The sequence below is a fragment of the Canis aureus genome, chromosome 5, assembly GCF_053574225.1.
Source record: "Canis aureus isolate CA01 chromosome 5, VMU_Caureus_v.1.0, whole genome shotgun sequence".
Classification (NCBI taxonomy): Eukaryota; Metazoa; Chordata; class Mammalia; order Carnivora; family Canidae; genus Canis; species Canis aureus.
In genome coordinates this window covers 36661571-36677093 of record NC_135615.1, presented here as the reverse complement: position 1 = coordinate 36677093, position 15523 = coordinate 36661571, and the positions used below count along the sequence as shown (strand labels likewise).

General features: G+C 41.2%; 1 protein-coding gene and 1 pseudogene across 1 annotated transcript in view; one reads left to right on the top strand and one right to left on the bottom strand.

Moving 5' to 3' along the window:
• LOC144313986 (protocadherin alpha-C2) overlaps positions 1-5719 on the bottom strand; it is a 187483-nt gene extending 181764 nt beyond the window's left edge. The window contains exon 1 of the mRNA XM_077897549.1: positions 3128-5719. Coding sequence (XP_077753675.1) covers positions 3128-5569 — 2442 coding nt within the window. The 5' untranslated portion in view covers positions 5570-5719. The remainder of the gene's footprint in view (positions 1-3127) is intronic.
• A 9060-nt stretch (positions 5720-14779) lies between these two features.
• Positions 14780-15265, top strand: LOC144313398 (small ubiquitin-related modifier 2-like; annotated as a pseudogene).
• Positions 15266-15523: the final 258 nt, after the last annotated feature.

Here is a 15523-nt window from a genome sequence, read left to right as displayed (position 1 = left end):
ATCAATTAATGTTTTAATGGATAAATGAATATTTTAAACTTTCTCATGCAACATAAGAGGTAAGTTATATTAATATTTGTTAATAGCCAACTTACAATAATTTCTAATTGATTCTATTATACTAGTTCATGAACAAGTAAGTAAACATTTAAGAATTATTTTGGAAAAACATGGATCAAGGAAATAATTATAGATATCGTATGTCAGTTAGTGCTTTGAAGAATCATGAAAGTAGTGGCTAGTTTTAAAATGAGATACACAGGGTCCCTGGGTGGCGCAGCGGTTTGGCGCCTGCCTTTGGCCCAGGGCACGATCCTGGAGGCCTGGGATTGAATCCCACATCGGGCTCCCGGTGCATGGAGCCTGCTTCTCCCTCTGCCTGTGTCTCTGCCTCTCTCTCTCTGTGTGACTATCATAAATAAGTTTAAAAAAATAAAATGAGATACACAATTGAAATTTTTAAACACCAAGGACACCATATTAATGGAATACCTCTGACAAGTTATAATACTATACATTTCATGACATTTAAGAGTATGCTAATTGCAAAGTAGAATGCCACAGGCAATTTATGACAGAGTAGACTCCAAAATTTTTATTAGGCAATAAAGGTAATACCAAAAGAACAACCAATTTAGATGATTGAGCCATTGTGTGGATAAAGTATCAGTGAATAATATCTATTCTCAATTAGACATCTCCTTAGGTAACTTAATTTTAAAATCTAAATAATGAATAAGAAATCAATAAGAATTTAAGTGATAGATTGTGAATCCTGGAGGCCTGGGTATATCTGGATATAGTTTTAAAAGCTAACCATTTACCTATAGTACAAATGTAGTGGCCAGACTTCTAGTAGGACAGAGTCTACCCAACCATGCGTACTCTCTGCATACTCAGGTAATGAGTAGCTATGACACTCTAGGTAGGATGACTCCTCCCAAGAAAGAGCTTCTTCCTTATTTGCCCAAGTCACTTCTTTTTCTCTGTAAAACCTCAGATAAACTTTTCTGATTCCCAGACAATATATATGTTCTGTACTTTGAGACTTATTAACTGTTAGGAGCTAAGAAGTTTACCATAGAAACATATTATCCTTAGAAGATTTCCCCATCTAACTTCTCAATTCCTTTAAAAGCAGATCTGGGTGTTATTCTGTATGTTGGCAAATTGAACACCAATAAAAAATAAATTTATTATTTAAAAAAAAAAGCAGATCTCAGATGAAAATGAATGGCTTAGGTCAGATCTCTTAGTGGAAGTTATTTCTACAATTCAATATCCACATATATACATGCATATGGGGGAAAAAACAGCAAAAAACTAAGAACCAAATAGAAGACAGTTTTAGACAGTTTTTCACACCAAGACATCTTCTTTTGAAGTTTAAAATTATTTTCCAAGTGCAACATTTACTTGCCAAGTTTATGTTTTACTTACCCAATACAGGAGTTCCCAATAAAATGCAGTCATTCAATATCAGTCTTCACCTTTTAGGAAAACTCCAGCTTCATTAGTTATATGGATGCTTCCAGGAGGAAGCAAGTGGGCTCACAATTGTGGAAAATGTTATCCCAGGCATAGAGTGTGGTGCCAGAGGCAGGTCATCCATTTCTGCACAGTGGGAGGCCTGCGCACATTAGTCTGGTGATACAGATACTGGGAAGGATGACTAAGCAACTCACTAACATAGTATGTGTCACTAACATAAGAACTAGGTTAAAAAACAAAAAAAGAACTAGGTTAGAGTACTCAGGACTTTTACAGGAAAAAGTTCCACCAACTGGTCACCCCACAATGTATTTTTTTTATTTTAAGACATTTTTAAATGTTTTTCCACTTCCTTTTTAAAAAAGATTATTTATTTATTTGTTTGTTCATTTATTTATTTATTTGAGAGACAGAGTGAGCAGAAGCTGGGAGGAGGAGCAGAGGCAGAGGGAGAAGCAGACTCCCTGCTGAGCAGGGAGCCAGATATGGGTCATGATTCCAGGACCTGGGCTGAAGTCAGACGCTTACTCAGGTGCCCCTATCTTTTTAAATGTTAAGATATTTTAGGGTGCCTGGGTGGCTCCATCTGCTGGATGTCCCACTCTTGATTTCAGCTCAGATCATGATCTCAGGGTTGTGAGATCCAGCCCACATTGGGGTCTGCAATAGGTGTGGAGCCCGCTTAAAGATTCTCTTTCTCCCTCTGCTCTTCCCCACTCCCCTACTCTCTCTCTCTCTCTCTCTCTCTCTTAAAAAAATAGATATTTTAAATTGGGGCACCCAGGTGGCTCAGCGGTCGAGCTTCTGTCTTCCGCTCACGGTGTGATCCCAGGGTCCTGGGATCAAGTCCCACATCCAGCTCTTAGCCGGGGAGCCGGCTTCTCCCTCTGTCTCTGCCTTTCTTTCTGCATCTCTCATGAGTAAATAAATTAAATCTTTTTTTAAAAGATATTTTAACAAAATTGAAAGAGGATTCTAATCTTTTCTCCTAAAGATTTTATTTATTTATTTATTTATTTATTTATTATTTTGAGGGAGTGCCTATAGGGAAGAAGGGCCTGGGAAGAGGGGAGGAGCAGAGGGAGAGGGACAAACAGACTCCACTGAGTGGAGCCCCATGCAGGGCTGAATCCCACTACTCTGAGATCATGACCTGAGCTGAAATTAAGAATCCCAAGCTTATGCCAGGCGCTGCAGAGAAGGGATTCTTTTATCAATGAACTCTCTATTGTGCCTTAAAATCTACAGATTTTCCAAGTGTGAGATCTTAATCCCAAACAACAGATTATTTGACTACTGAAAGGTATAGTTAATATTAGAAATTATTCCTGAGTGATGTCATGTATTGTAATGACCTAAGACTTTTGGAGGTCCTGGCATTAAAAGATCCATTCAGGCTGCTTTCAAATACAAGGAAAAGAAAACCTAACTTAATTATGAAAAAAAACAAAGTGTGATAATAAGAAAACCATTGAGAACCAATTGTTCTCAATGCAAGAAATTCACCTCTATTTCATACCATATGTTGCACAATAGAATAATGATTTTAAAAAATAAGGGCAAAGCTCTGATTCAAAATAATAGAATCATAAATAAAGGATATAGAAAAATTCTAGAATTGACAGGAAAGACTCACCTTTCCTAAGTGTTCTGATTCTGAGGGTTGTTGTCTTTCTTCTGTGGAGCCTGGAACTTGAGGCAGGCTGGGGCTGAAGGCCATGAGGTCGGCCTTGGGCGGGCCCTCCCCAGAGCACACCCTCTGCCGCCTCTGCTGCGAGTACGACCAGCTCCCCACCGCGCTGGAGCACACCAGCGTGGGCTTCCCCGGCCCGCACGCGCCCTCGCTGGGCGGCGCCGAGCACCGCAGCGCCGTGGACAGCAGCAGCGTGAGCACCAACAGGCTGGACACCGCGCAGATGGCGACGATCAGGTACACGTTGACGTCCACCAGCGCCGCGCCCGCGCCCGCGCCCGCGCCCGCGCCCGCGCCCGCGCCCGCGCCGCCCGCCAACACCCGCGACGACGGCCTGGGCGCCTGGCCGCTCTCCACCAGCGACAGCAGCACAGTGGCCGTGGCCGTCAGCGCCGGCTCGCCGTGGTCCTTCACCAGCACCAGCAGGCGCTGGCGCGGCGCGTCCGCCTCGTCCAGGGCGCGCGTCGTGCTGATCTCGCCCGTGTACAGCGCCACGCGGAACGGGCTGCGCGCGCCCCCCGCCGCCGGCTGCAGCTCGTACGACAGCCACGCGTTGTAGCCCGAGTCCGCGTCCACCGCGCGCACCTTGGCCACCACGTGGCCCGCGCCCACCGCCCGCGACACCGGCTCGCTCAGCGCGCCGCCCCCGCCGCGCGCCCCGGGCAGGGGCAGGGGCAGGGGCAGCGGCAGCAGCGCGGGCGCGTTGTCGTTCTCGTCCAGCACGAACACCTGCAGCGTCACGTTGCTGCCCAGGGGAGGCACGCCCGCGTCGCGCGCGCTCACTTGGAACTGCAGCAGCTCCAGCTCCTCGTGGTCCAGCGGCTGCAGCGCGTACACCTTGCCGCTCTCCGCGTGCACCGACACGTAGCTCGACAGCGCGCGCTCGCCCACGCGCCGCTCCACCAGCGAGTAGGACACCAGCGCGTTCTCCTGCGCGTCCGCGTCCCGCGCCGACACCGTGAAGATGTGGCAGCCGGGCGGGTTGTTCTCCTTCACGAACACCGTGTACTCGGGCTGCGCGAATGCCGGCGCGTTGTCGTTCACGTCGGCCACCTCCACGGACACGCTGGCCGTGGCCGACAGCGAAGGCGAGCCTCCGTCGCGTGCGGTCACTACCAGAGCGTAGTTCGCCACGCTCTCTCTGTCCAGGGCGCTGTCCAGCACCAGCGAATAGTAATTCTTGAAGGTGGACACCAGCTTGAAGGGGACTTGGGGTGTGAGTGAGCAGGTCACCTGCCCGTTGGCGCCAGAGTCACGGTCGGATACAGAGACGAAGGCGATGACGGTTCCCAGTGGAGTGTCCTCTCTCACTGGCAAAGACAGAGGTGTGATTGCCAATTGTGGAGCATTATCATTCACATCCAGCACTTTTACTAAAACTTTGCAGTGATTCGACATTGGAGGATTTCCTTTATCAACTGCTTTTACCTGAATTTCATAGGATTTTGTATCTTCATAATCCAATTTACCAATTAGCCTAATTTCTCCTGAGCTGGAATCAATTTTGAAGTTTTTTTGAAAGTTTATTGTAACATGACTGCCAAAGGAGAAGACAATTTCGCTATTTACACCTTCGTCGGCATCAGAGGCATTTAGTGTAGTCACTAACGTTCCATTTGCTGTACCCTCTAATAAATGGACTCTGTACACAGCCTGGGCGAACAATGGGGCATTATCATTAACGTCCAGCACTGTGATCAGCAGTTGAACTCTACCTTCTAGCTCTGGTTTGCCCCCATCAGTGGCTGTCAATAATAAATGAAGTTCTGGTGTTTCTTCTCTGTCCAAAGGTTTCCTCAATTCAAGTGAAAGTGACTTACTGAGTTCATCACTTGCTTGTACGTCCAAAGAGAAATAATCACTGGGGCTGAGGGTGTAAGTTAGAAGAGCGTTGATACCAATGTCCTCATCAGCAGCGCCCTCTATCGGGAAACGTGAATCCACCAGTCTAGACTCAGGAATAAATAACCTTTGTTCTCTCGCTCTGAAAACTGGTGGGTTGTCGTTAATGTCCTTCACCTCCACCTCCACATGGAAAACCTGCAGCGGCCTGTCTACGATCACCTCCAGGTGGATGCTGCACTCCAGAGTCCTCCCACACAGCTCCTCGCGGTCGATCCGAGAATTCACAAACAAAATGCCATTCTGCAGATTTACCTCCAGAAGGTCCCCGTGGCCTTTGGACGCCAGTCGGAAAAGGCGCGGCACCAGCTCCGCCAGCTCCAGCCCCAGGTCCTGGGCGATGCGGCCCACGAAGGTGCCGTGTTTGGCCTCCTCCGGGACCGAGTAGCGGACCTGGCCGCTCCCCGCCTTCCAGGCTTCGAGGAACAGAACTGAGAGCAGCAGACGCAGGCATCCCTTGCCTCCTTGCCTAGGAAACAGCATCGCAAAACCACTACACCTTTGGTACCGCTCTCTCACATCAAAATCATACTTTCTTTACTTTATATCTTGAATAATGTATCTCCCAGCCGGTTTTGTCGTCTCTCAGGCTGTGACAAAATGGAGCTTCCTCCTTTAGTTTTTGGTGAGCTGTACATTAACGCCGACAATACTTTGTGGTATACAGCGACATCATGTGGCTAATGGTGTAGATTTTAGATTCATGCTTTGATTTCCAAAATCTATATATTTGCAATTTACTCAATGCAATAATTTTCAGTTATGTTTTTTTGAAGACTGGTACACTTCAAATCTCACTTGAGAATATGTAATTCAGTACTGTCCTTTAGCTGTTATAACAAAGATACTACAATTCGATTTTGGGAAAATCAAGATATGCACAAAGAACCTTACACATCTTTTTATTTAAAACAATTTATCAGCTCATATAAATATTTGTAACTGAATACTGGAGCTTTAAAATAAGTCACTTTGACCACTAAAGTTCAACTTATTCTAGGATATCTGGGTGTTAATTTTTTTAATGATATCACTACCAGGAACTTATAGATGAAATTTTTAGAATTTTTTCAAATTTCAAATAAATACATTTAAAATTCTCTCAGCGTTAATGAACAACGATATTACTTTTTGATACTTGAAATCCTAGAATGATGATATTTGGGATATTTCCCTTTGTTGCTTCTTATATAACATCTAAGTGCTGAATAATAACTTTGACCTCCAAAAGTCACTTTTCCAAATTCAGTTAGTGTCCATTGGATCCTTATTCGTACATTAAATTTTCAGAAAAAAAATACTTTTTTTCTTATTAAGACGTCATATTTCAGTAAGTATAATATGAATACTCAATATCAAGTACACGTCTGAGAATTTTATAATAATCTGTAGTCACAATTTTAAACATAAATTTAATGTGAGGATTAGGTTTCCAGAAAAAAATATTTGAGAATAGCCTATTAGTAAACTTCTCTTTCAACTTCAGTCCAATTTATAATACCCCATATTTAGGGGCAGCCCGGGTGGCTCAGCGGTTTAGCGCCGCCTTTGGCCCAGGGCCTGATCCTGGAGACCAAGATCAAGTCCCATGTCGGGCACCCTGCATGGAGCCTGCTTTTCCCTCTGCTTATGTCTCTGCCTCTGTGTGTGTGTGTGTGTGTGTGTGTGTGTGTGTGTCTCATGAATAAATAACATCTTTAAAAAAAGAACCCCACAGTTACATCAAAATTTGACTAAGAAATGTGATCTGAATAAACCATCACTAGTTAATTTTTAAAGAATGGCCTTAACATTTATGCTTTAAGTACCATGGATATTTAAGGATATTAATATTAATAAAGATTAATATATTTTCATAATCATAAAGCCCAAGTCATTGTTAACTTGATAATTAAAATGTAGATGAAACATGACAGTATTTTTTTTAAAAAAACAGCTTAGAATTTTAATAGTAGTTCCAATGTAGTAATTACTTCACTACAAAGGTAGAGCAATATAAGATACACCAATATCTTCTTATTCTTAAAATGAAGTAAATTCAGAATTTGGAACTTTTAAAGACACCAGTAGATTTAGACAATACTGTCAATATTTTAATGTGCAAGTTACTTCAATGGGGTACAAATTTCCTTTTATGCATTTTATTACTATGAAGAATTCATAGAATAAATGCTAACCACAATTTACTAGCATTCAAATATTTCAAACATAAAACTTTTTAATTAAATATACTTTGTTTTCTACAGTTTAAAGCTTATTTTACCTTTTATTTTTTTAAGATTTTATTTATTTATTAGAGAGAGAGAGAGAGAAAAGTGATGGGAAGAATGAATGAAAGAGAGAAATAGGTTCCTTGCTGATCAGGGAGCCTGATACAGAGCTCAATCCCAGGACCCTGGGAGCCAAAGGCAGACACTTAACTGACTGTGCTACCCAGGCTCCCCTTTTTTTACCTTTCATAACATATCCATATTTAACTGAAAACTTCACAATTATCAAGCTCTAATGTTGAAAACTACAATGATCTTTATGATTTCAGTCATGTTTTAATGTTTCATCCTCTTTATTTTTATGAAAATTGTTCAATTTGAAGATATTCCTAACATTAGAAAAATGTCATTCACAATAATCAGATGACACTTAATTGAATCTTAAAACAATACTTAATCATGGACTACATTATCATGGTTGTGATTATGAAAATAAATACTATCCTCAAGGGAAAAATAAACAGTATAATGTCTGGAAAATTTGTTATCAGAGCTGTTAAAATAGCAGAGTATTTGTATATTATTGAAGTTAAGCTGTTACAAGCTCAAATTAGAGTGTGATAACTTTAAGATATTAAATGCAATGCCCATGGTAACCACAGGGCAGATAACTATAAAATCTGAATAGACCCGGGGTACCTAGGTAGCTCAGTCAGTTAAGCCCAGACCATGATTTCATGGGTGGTGGGATGGAGCCTGCATCAGGCATGGCGCTCAGCAAGGAGTCAGCTTGAAGGTTTTCTCCCTTTGCCCCTCCCCTCACTCATGTACACACTCTTTCTCTCTCTCTAAAATAAATCAGTCTTTTAAAAAAAAATCTGAATAGGGGCACCTGGGTGGCTCAGTGATTGAGCATCTGCCTTTGGCTCAGGCCATGATCCCAGGGTCCTGGGATCTAGTCCTGAATCAGGCTCCCTCTGCTTCTCCCTCTGCCTGTGTCTCTGCCTCTCTCTCTCTCTCTCTCTCACTGTGTGCCTATCGGGGAATATAAATAATAGTGAAAGGGGATATAAGGGAAGGGAGAAGAAATGTGTGGGAAATATCAGAAAGGGAGACAGAACATAAAGACTCCTAACTCTGGGAAACGAACTAGGGGTGGTGGAAGGGGAGGAGGGCGGGGGGGAGGGGTGAATGGGTGACGGGCACCGAGGGGGGCACTTGACGGGATGAGCACTGGGTGTTATTCTGTATGTTGGTAAATTGAACACCAATAAAAAATAAATTATTATTAAAAATAAAAATAAAAACAAAAATAAAAAATAAGCTCAGGACGCCTGGGTGGCTCAGTGGTTGTGTCTGCCTTTGGCTTAGGGCGTGATCCTGGAGTCCCGGGATCAAGTCCCACATTGAGCCCCCTTTGAGGAGCCTGCTTCTCCCTCTGCATATGCCTCTGCCTCTCATGAATAAATAAATAAAATCTTTTTTAAAAATAAATAATAAAATAAAAATAAGCTCCATTAAAAAAAATATTCTTTTTCTCCCTCTCCCACTGTCTCTCCCCCTCCCATCTTACTCTCTGTAAAGAGAGAGAGAGAGAGAGAGAGAGAGAGAGAGAGAGAGAGAGAGAGAGAATGAAACAAAGAAACAAAGAATGGCATTATTGTTAAGATGTCAGTACAACACACACACACAAACAAAAGATGTCAGTACAACACAAAGTGATCTACAGGTTTAAGGTAATCCCTACCAAAATCCTAATGATACTTTCTGCTGAAATAGAAAAATCTCATTCTAAAATTCATATGGACTCTCAAGGGACTTCAAACAGACAAAACAGGGGCACCTGGGTGGTCTGCCTTAGGCTCAGGTAATGATCTCCAGGTCCTGGGATGGAGCCCCACATTGGGCTTCCTGCTCAGCAGGGAGTCTGCTTCTCTCTCTCTCTTTCTCTCTGCCCTGCCCCACTGCTTGTTCTCTCTCTCTCAAATAGATAAATAAAATATTTTTTGAAAGAAAGAGACAAACCAATCTTGAACAAGAACAAAGTTGGAGGATTCACACGTGCTAATTTCAAAACTTATTACAAAGCTGCAGTAATTGAAATAGTGTGGTATTGCCATAAAGACAAACATATAGACCAATGGAATAGAATAGAGATTCTGAAATAAGTCTTCATATATAAGGTCAAATGGTTTTCAACAAGGGTGTCAAGACTATTTGGTGGCAGAAAAGAGTCTTTCAACAAATGGTGCTAGGAAAACAGGATGCAAAAGAATGAAGTTATATCCTTACCTAACATTACATACATAAATGAACTCAAAATGGATCTATAGTGGGCACCCTGGTGGCTCAGCCAAACACCTGCCTTTGGCTCGGGTCGTGATCCCAGGGTCCTGGAATTGAGTCCTGCATTGGACTGCCTGCTCAGCAGGGAATCTTCTTCTCCCTCTGTCCTTCCCCTCTGCTCATGATCTCTCTCTCTCTCACTCTCTCTCTCTCTCTTTCTCTTTCAAATAAATAAATAAAATCTTTTAAAAAATGGATCCATGATGTAAATATAAGACCTAAAATTATAAAATTTTTAGAATAAAACATAAGGGAAAAACTGCATAACACTGGGTTTGGCAGTGATTTCTTGGATATATTAAAGGCATAAACAATAAAAGAGGGCACCTGGGCAGCTCAGTCATTTAGGCAACTGCCTTTGGCTCAGGTTATGATTCCAGTGTCTTGGGATTGAGACTGCATTGGGCTCCCTACTCAGTGGAGGGGTCTGCTTCTCCCTCTCCTTCTGCCCCTCCCCCACTCGTGCTCTTTTTTGCTTACGCTTTCTCTTAGATAAATAATCTTAAAAAATTAAATAACCAAATAAAAGACAAATTAGACTTCATTAAAATTGAAAATATTTTCTATTAAAAGATACTGCAAGGACTTCCAGTTTTTAGTTGTGAATGTAAGGAGCTTGGAAATCACTGCTCCATCTTAAATAAAAAGATGAATACACTGGAAAGTCAATTCTTTGGGATGTGTAAAAGATGGGAAGATGGGAGGATACAGAGCAAATCAGTGACCTCAAGATTAGAGAATTACGGAGGGATACAGAGAGTATAGCTTACTGGTACAGAGACTCAAGAGCAAAAACCACTGTGGTAATCAGTGCTGGAATAGGAAAATCTGAAGTGTAATTGATTAGTCACTGGAAGCTCAGTGTGGAGAAGTCTGACAGTTGCAAACTCCAGGGAAAAGCAGTCATGGAGGACTCCAACAAAATTATGAGATTTATCTCCCGGAACATGACCAGATTCCCACAGTAATTAACAGAGAAAAATCCCCTTATGCTTCTGGCAGTGGGAGGGCAAAAGGAACCATTTTGAAGTATCCAGAGCATTCTGTTCTTTAAAAAACCTTCCGTCAGGGAAAACTTTAGTGAGATGCTAACCTGTTGGGTTATTATCAGAGCTTATCTGTCCTACAGGAAGAAAAATACCCAACTCCAGCAGGCTCTAGTTTTCCATGAGGAAAAAGGAAAATATCCAACCCCAGTGCATTGTAGCTATTCCGTTTTACCTAAAGGTTGGAGATGGTGAGAAAAGTTACATAGTTCACAACCCAGAAGCATATGCTCACTAAAATATTGAAACCTGATCATAGAAATATAGAATGTTTTCCCTCTCTGAATACCTCACCACCATATTATTGCAAGCCCATTTAGATCAGTTCCTTGTACCAGATACATCTGTTCAGCTATCAAAAAAAAGTACACGTGATACCAAAAGCCAAAAACAAAAACACAACTCCACATTTTGAAGAGACAGAGTGAACATCAGAACTCAACATGACAAGGATATTGTAATTTTCAGACCAAGAATTTACAACTATGAATAATATGGTAAGGGCTCAAATGAATAGACAGACAGCATGTAAGAACAGGTGAGCAATGTAAACAGAGAAATGGAAGTAATAGGAAAGAACCAAAAATAAAAGCTAGAGATAAAATATATAACAGACAAATCAAAACCACAATGAGGGGTGCCTAGGTGGCACAGTTGGTTAAACATCTGACACTTGGTTTCTGTCAAGGTAGTGATCGCAGGGTCATGGGATTAAGCCCCGTATTAGGCTCCTCACTGAGATTCTATGTCCCTCTTCCTCTGCTCCGACCCTCTACTCTCTAAAATAAATAAATAAATAAATAAATAAATAAATAAATAAATAAATAAATAAACAAACACACATACATACATATATACATACATACATACTTTTTTTGAAAAGCCATGATGAGAAGCCCCTGGGTGGCTTGGTTGGTTAAGTACCTGCCTTCAGCTCAGGTCATGATCTCAGAGTCCTAGGATTGAGCTCCAAATAGGGCTCTCTGCCCAGTGGGGAGTCTGCTTCTCCCTCTCCCTCTGCCTCTGCCCTTCTCCTCTGCTTATGCTCTCTCCCTCTCTCTTTCAATTAATTAAATATTTTTTTAAAAACCATGATGCAATATCACTTCACACCTGTCAGAATGTCTAAAATTAACAATACAAGAAACAACAAATGTTGGCTATGATACAGAGAAAGGGGAACTCTCTTGCACTGTTGGTGGGAATGCAAACTTGTGCAGCCACTCTAGAAAATGGTATGGAGGTTCCTCAAAAAGTTAAAAATACAACTATCCTACTACCCAGCAATTGCACTACTAGGTATTTACTCAAAGGATAAAAAAATGCTGATTCGAAGGGACACATGTACCCCAATGTTTATAGCTGCATTATCAACAATAGCTAAACTATGGAAAGAGCCCAAATGTCTGTCAGCTGATAAATGGATAAAGAAGATGTGGTACACACACACACACACACACACACACACACACACAGGAAATCAGTCATCAAAAGGAATAAAATCTTGCCATTTGCAGGGCAGCCCAGGTTGCTCAGTGGTTAAGCTTCTGCCTTCAGCCCAAGGTGTGATCCCAGAGTCCCAGGATCGAGTCCCACAGCAGGTTCCCTGCATGGAGCCTGCTTCTCCCTCTGCCTGTGTCTCTGCCTCTCTCTCTGTGTCTTTCATAAATGAATTAAAAAACCTTTTTAAAAAAGAGGTATACAGATGAGAAAGAAATAAAACTCTCCCTACTTAGAGATGACACAGATGTGCACATTAAAATCCCAAGGAATCAAAATAAATAAATAAATAAATAAAAACTCCTAGAATAAGTGAGTTCAGCAACATCACAGAAAGCAAAAACATACAAAAAAGAAAACAAGATAAACATACAAAAAATTAATTATTCCTACATACTAATAATGAAAATACAAACACCAAAATTAAATTTAAAATATAATATATTTACATTAGCTCAGAAAACATATTTAGATGTAAATGTAACAAAATATATACAGGACTTGTATTTGGAAAACTACACAACACTGATAAAAGAAATTGAAGAAATTCCAAATAACAGAGTAGAGATATACTCTGTTCATGAATTGGATGACTCAGCATATCATAAGGAAATGTTCATTTCCCACAAATTAATATAAAGACAACACAATTACTACCAAAATTCCAGCAAAGATTAGAATGTCAGAATGGCAAAGGAACTGCAATACCTAAGGCAACTTTAAAAAGAAAAAAGTAGAAGGAATCAGTGTACTCTAGATTAAGATTTATTACAGAAATCAAGACTGTGTTATAGACAGATTAATAGACCTGTAGATCAATGCAATAAAATAAAGAATCTAAAAATAGACCCATGAAAATATGTCAAACTAACTGAATTTTGACAAAAATGCAAACACAAATGCAGAAAAGATAATAAGCAGTGCTGGAGCAACTGGACTTTGTTAGGCAAAGAACAAGCAGAAGTGGAAGAAGAGGAAGAGGAAAAAGAAGTAGAAAAAGAAGGAGGAAGAGAAGGAGAAAAGGTTTACAAACAGCATTAGAAGAAAAAGGAAGAGGAGGGGAGAGAGGAAGAAGAAGAGGAAGGAGGAGGAAGAGAGAAGAAGGAGGAGAAGAAGTGAGGGAAGGGAAGGAGGAGGGAAGGGGGAGGAGCAGAAGACGGAGGAGAAGAAGAAGGAGGAGAAAGAGGAGGAGGAAGAAGAGGAGGAAGACTAGGAAGAGGAGGAGGAGGAGAAGAACAACAACAACAAGAACAAGAAAAAAAAGAACTTGCTTGACCTAAGTCTCACATCTTATAATAAAATTAATCCAAAATGGATCATGAGAGGAGTAGGAGGTATACAGGCTTCCAGCCATGGAATGAATAAGTCACAAGATGAAAGGTACAAAATGTCAAAAATATAGTGGATCAAAATCTGAAAAAATAAAAAAACCCAAAATGGGTCATGAACTTCAAAGAAAAACATAAAACTCTAAGACTTAAATATACATATAATCTTCAAGCTCTAAGGGAAGGCAAAGAATTCTTAGATATGACACCAAAAGCAATCTAGAAGAGGAATAATTGATAAACTGAACTTCATTAAAACTAAAAAATGTTTCCACACTTATGCGAAATATAAGAAACAGCACAGAGGATCACAGGGTAAGGGAGGAAAACTGAATGGGAAGTAATCAGAGAGAGAGAAAAGCCACGAGAGACTCTTAACTATAGGAAGCAAACTAAGGGTTGCTGGAGGGGAGATATGTTAGGGGTGATAATATGTTGGGGGTGAGCTATAATTGGGTGATGGGCATCAAGGAGGGCACATGATGTGATGAGCACTGGGTATTATATGTAACTAAAGAATTACTGAACTATACATCTGAAACTAAGATGTTGGCTAATTGAATTTGAATTTAAAAATAAAAATAAATGAAAAAACTTAAGAAAACTTTTACTCTGTGAAATATCACATTTAAAGTATGAAAAGAGGGCAGCTCCGGTGGCACAGTGGTTTAGTGCCACCTTCAGCCTGGGGCGTGATCCTGGAGACCCAGGATCGAGTCCCACGTCGGGCTCCCTACATGGAGCCTGCTTCTCCCTCTGCCTGTCTCTCTCTCTCTCTCTCTGTGTCTCTCAAGAATAAATGAGTAAAATCTCTAAAAAAAATACAGGAAGAAAACATTAAAAATAAATAAATAAAGTATGAAAAGAAAAGCTACAAATTTTGGAGAAATTATTGCAAGCACATATCTGACATACAGCTTGTATCTAGAATATATAACAGACAAAACTCAATAGCAGAAAATCAAACAGCCCAATGACAACCTGGGCAAAGACATAAAGAGACATTTAACTAAAGGTACACAGAGGGCAAATAAATACATGGAAATATTTTCAACACCAGAAGCTATTGGGGAAATGTAAATTAAAACTACAATGCAGTATCATTACACATCTATCAGAATAGCTGAAATGAAAATTGTAACATTAGCTCCTCCACTGCTGCTGCCTCATTCTTCTGCTCCTGGTATTGCTTGTGTTCTCAATTGGTGTGACCTGGTACCTCTCTGTTGGGAAGCAGCAACTGAGAGCATTCTGGCACTTGACATGGCTGATGAAAAGCCCAAGGAAGGAGTCAAGATTGAGAACAGCAAGCAGAGATGCCTGGGTGGCTCAGCGGTTGAGCGTCTACGTTTGGCTCAGGGCATGATCCTGATCTGGGATCGAGTCCCACATCGAGCTTCCTGTGAGGAGCTTGCTTCTCCCTCTGCCTATGTCTCTGCCTCTCTGTCTCGCATGAATAAATAAATAAAATCTTTTAAAAAGAGAAAGAGCAGCAAGCAGCAATCATATTAATTTGAAGGTGGTGGGGTAGGATGATTCTGTGCCTATTAATTAAGATTAATAGGCATACACCACTCAGTGAACTATTGAAAGCATATTGTGAATGACAGAGTTTGTCAATGAGATGGATCAGATTCCGATTTGATGGGCAGCCAATCAATGAAACAGACACACCTACACAGTTGGAAATGGAGGATGAAGATACAACTGATATGGTCCAGTAGCAGACAGACAGGAGGGATCTATTAAAAAGGGAATCTGCTACTTTACTTCAGAACTCTCTTCTTCCAGACCAAGAAGCCATTCTCAATTAGAAAACTGCAGTTTGAGGGACGCCTGGGGTAGTTAAGCGGTTGAGCGTCTGCCTTTGGCTCAGGGCCTGATCCCAGAGTTCCGGATCAAGTCTCACATTGGGCTCCCTGCATGGAGCCTGCTTCTCCCTCTGCCCATGTCTCTGCCTTTCTCTGTGTGTCTCTCATGAATAAATAAATAAAATCTTTAAAAAAG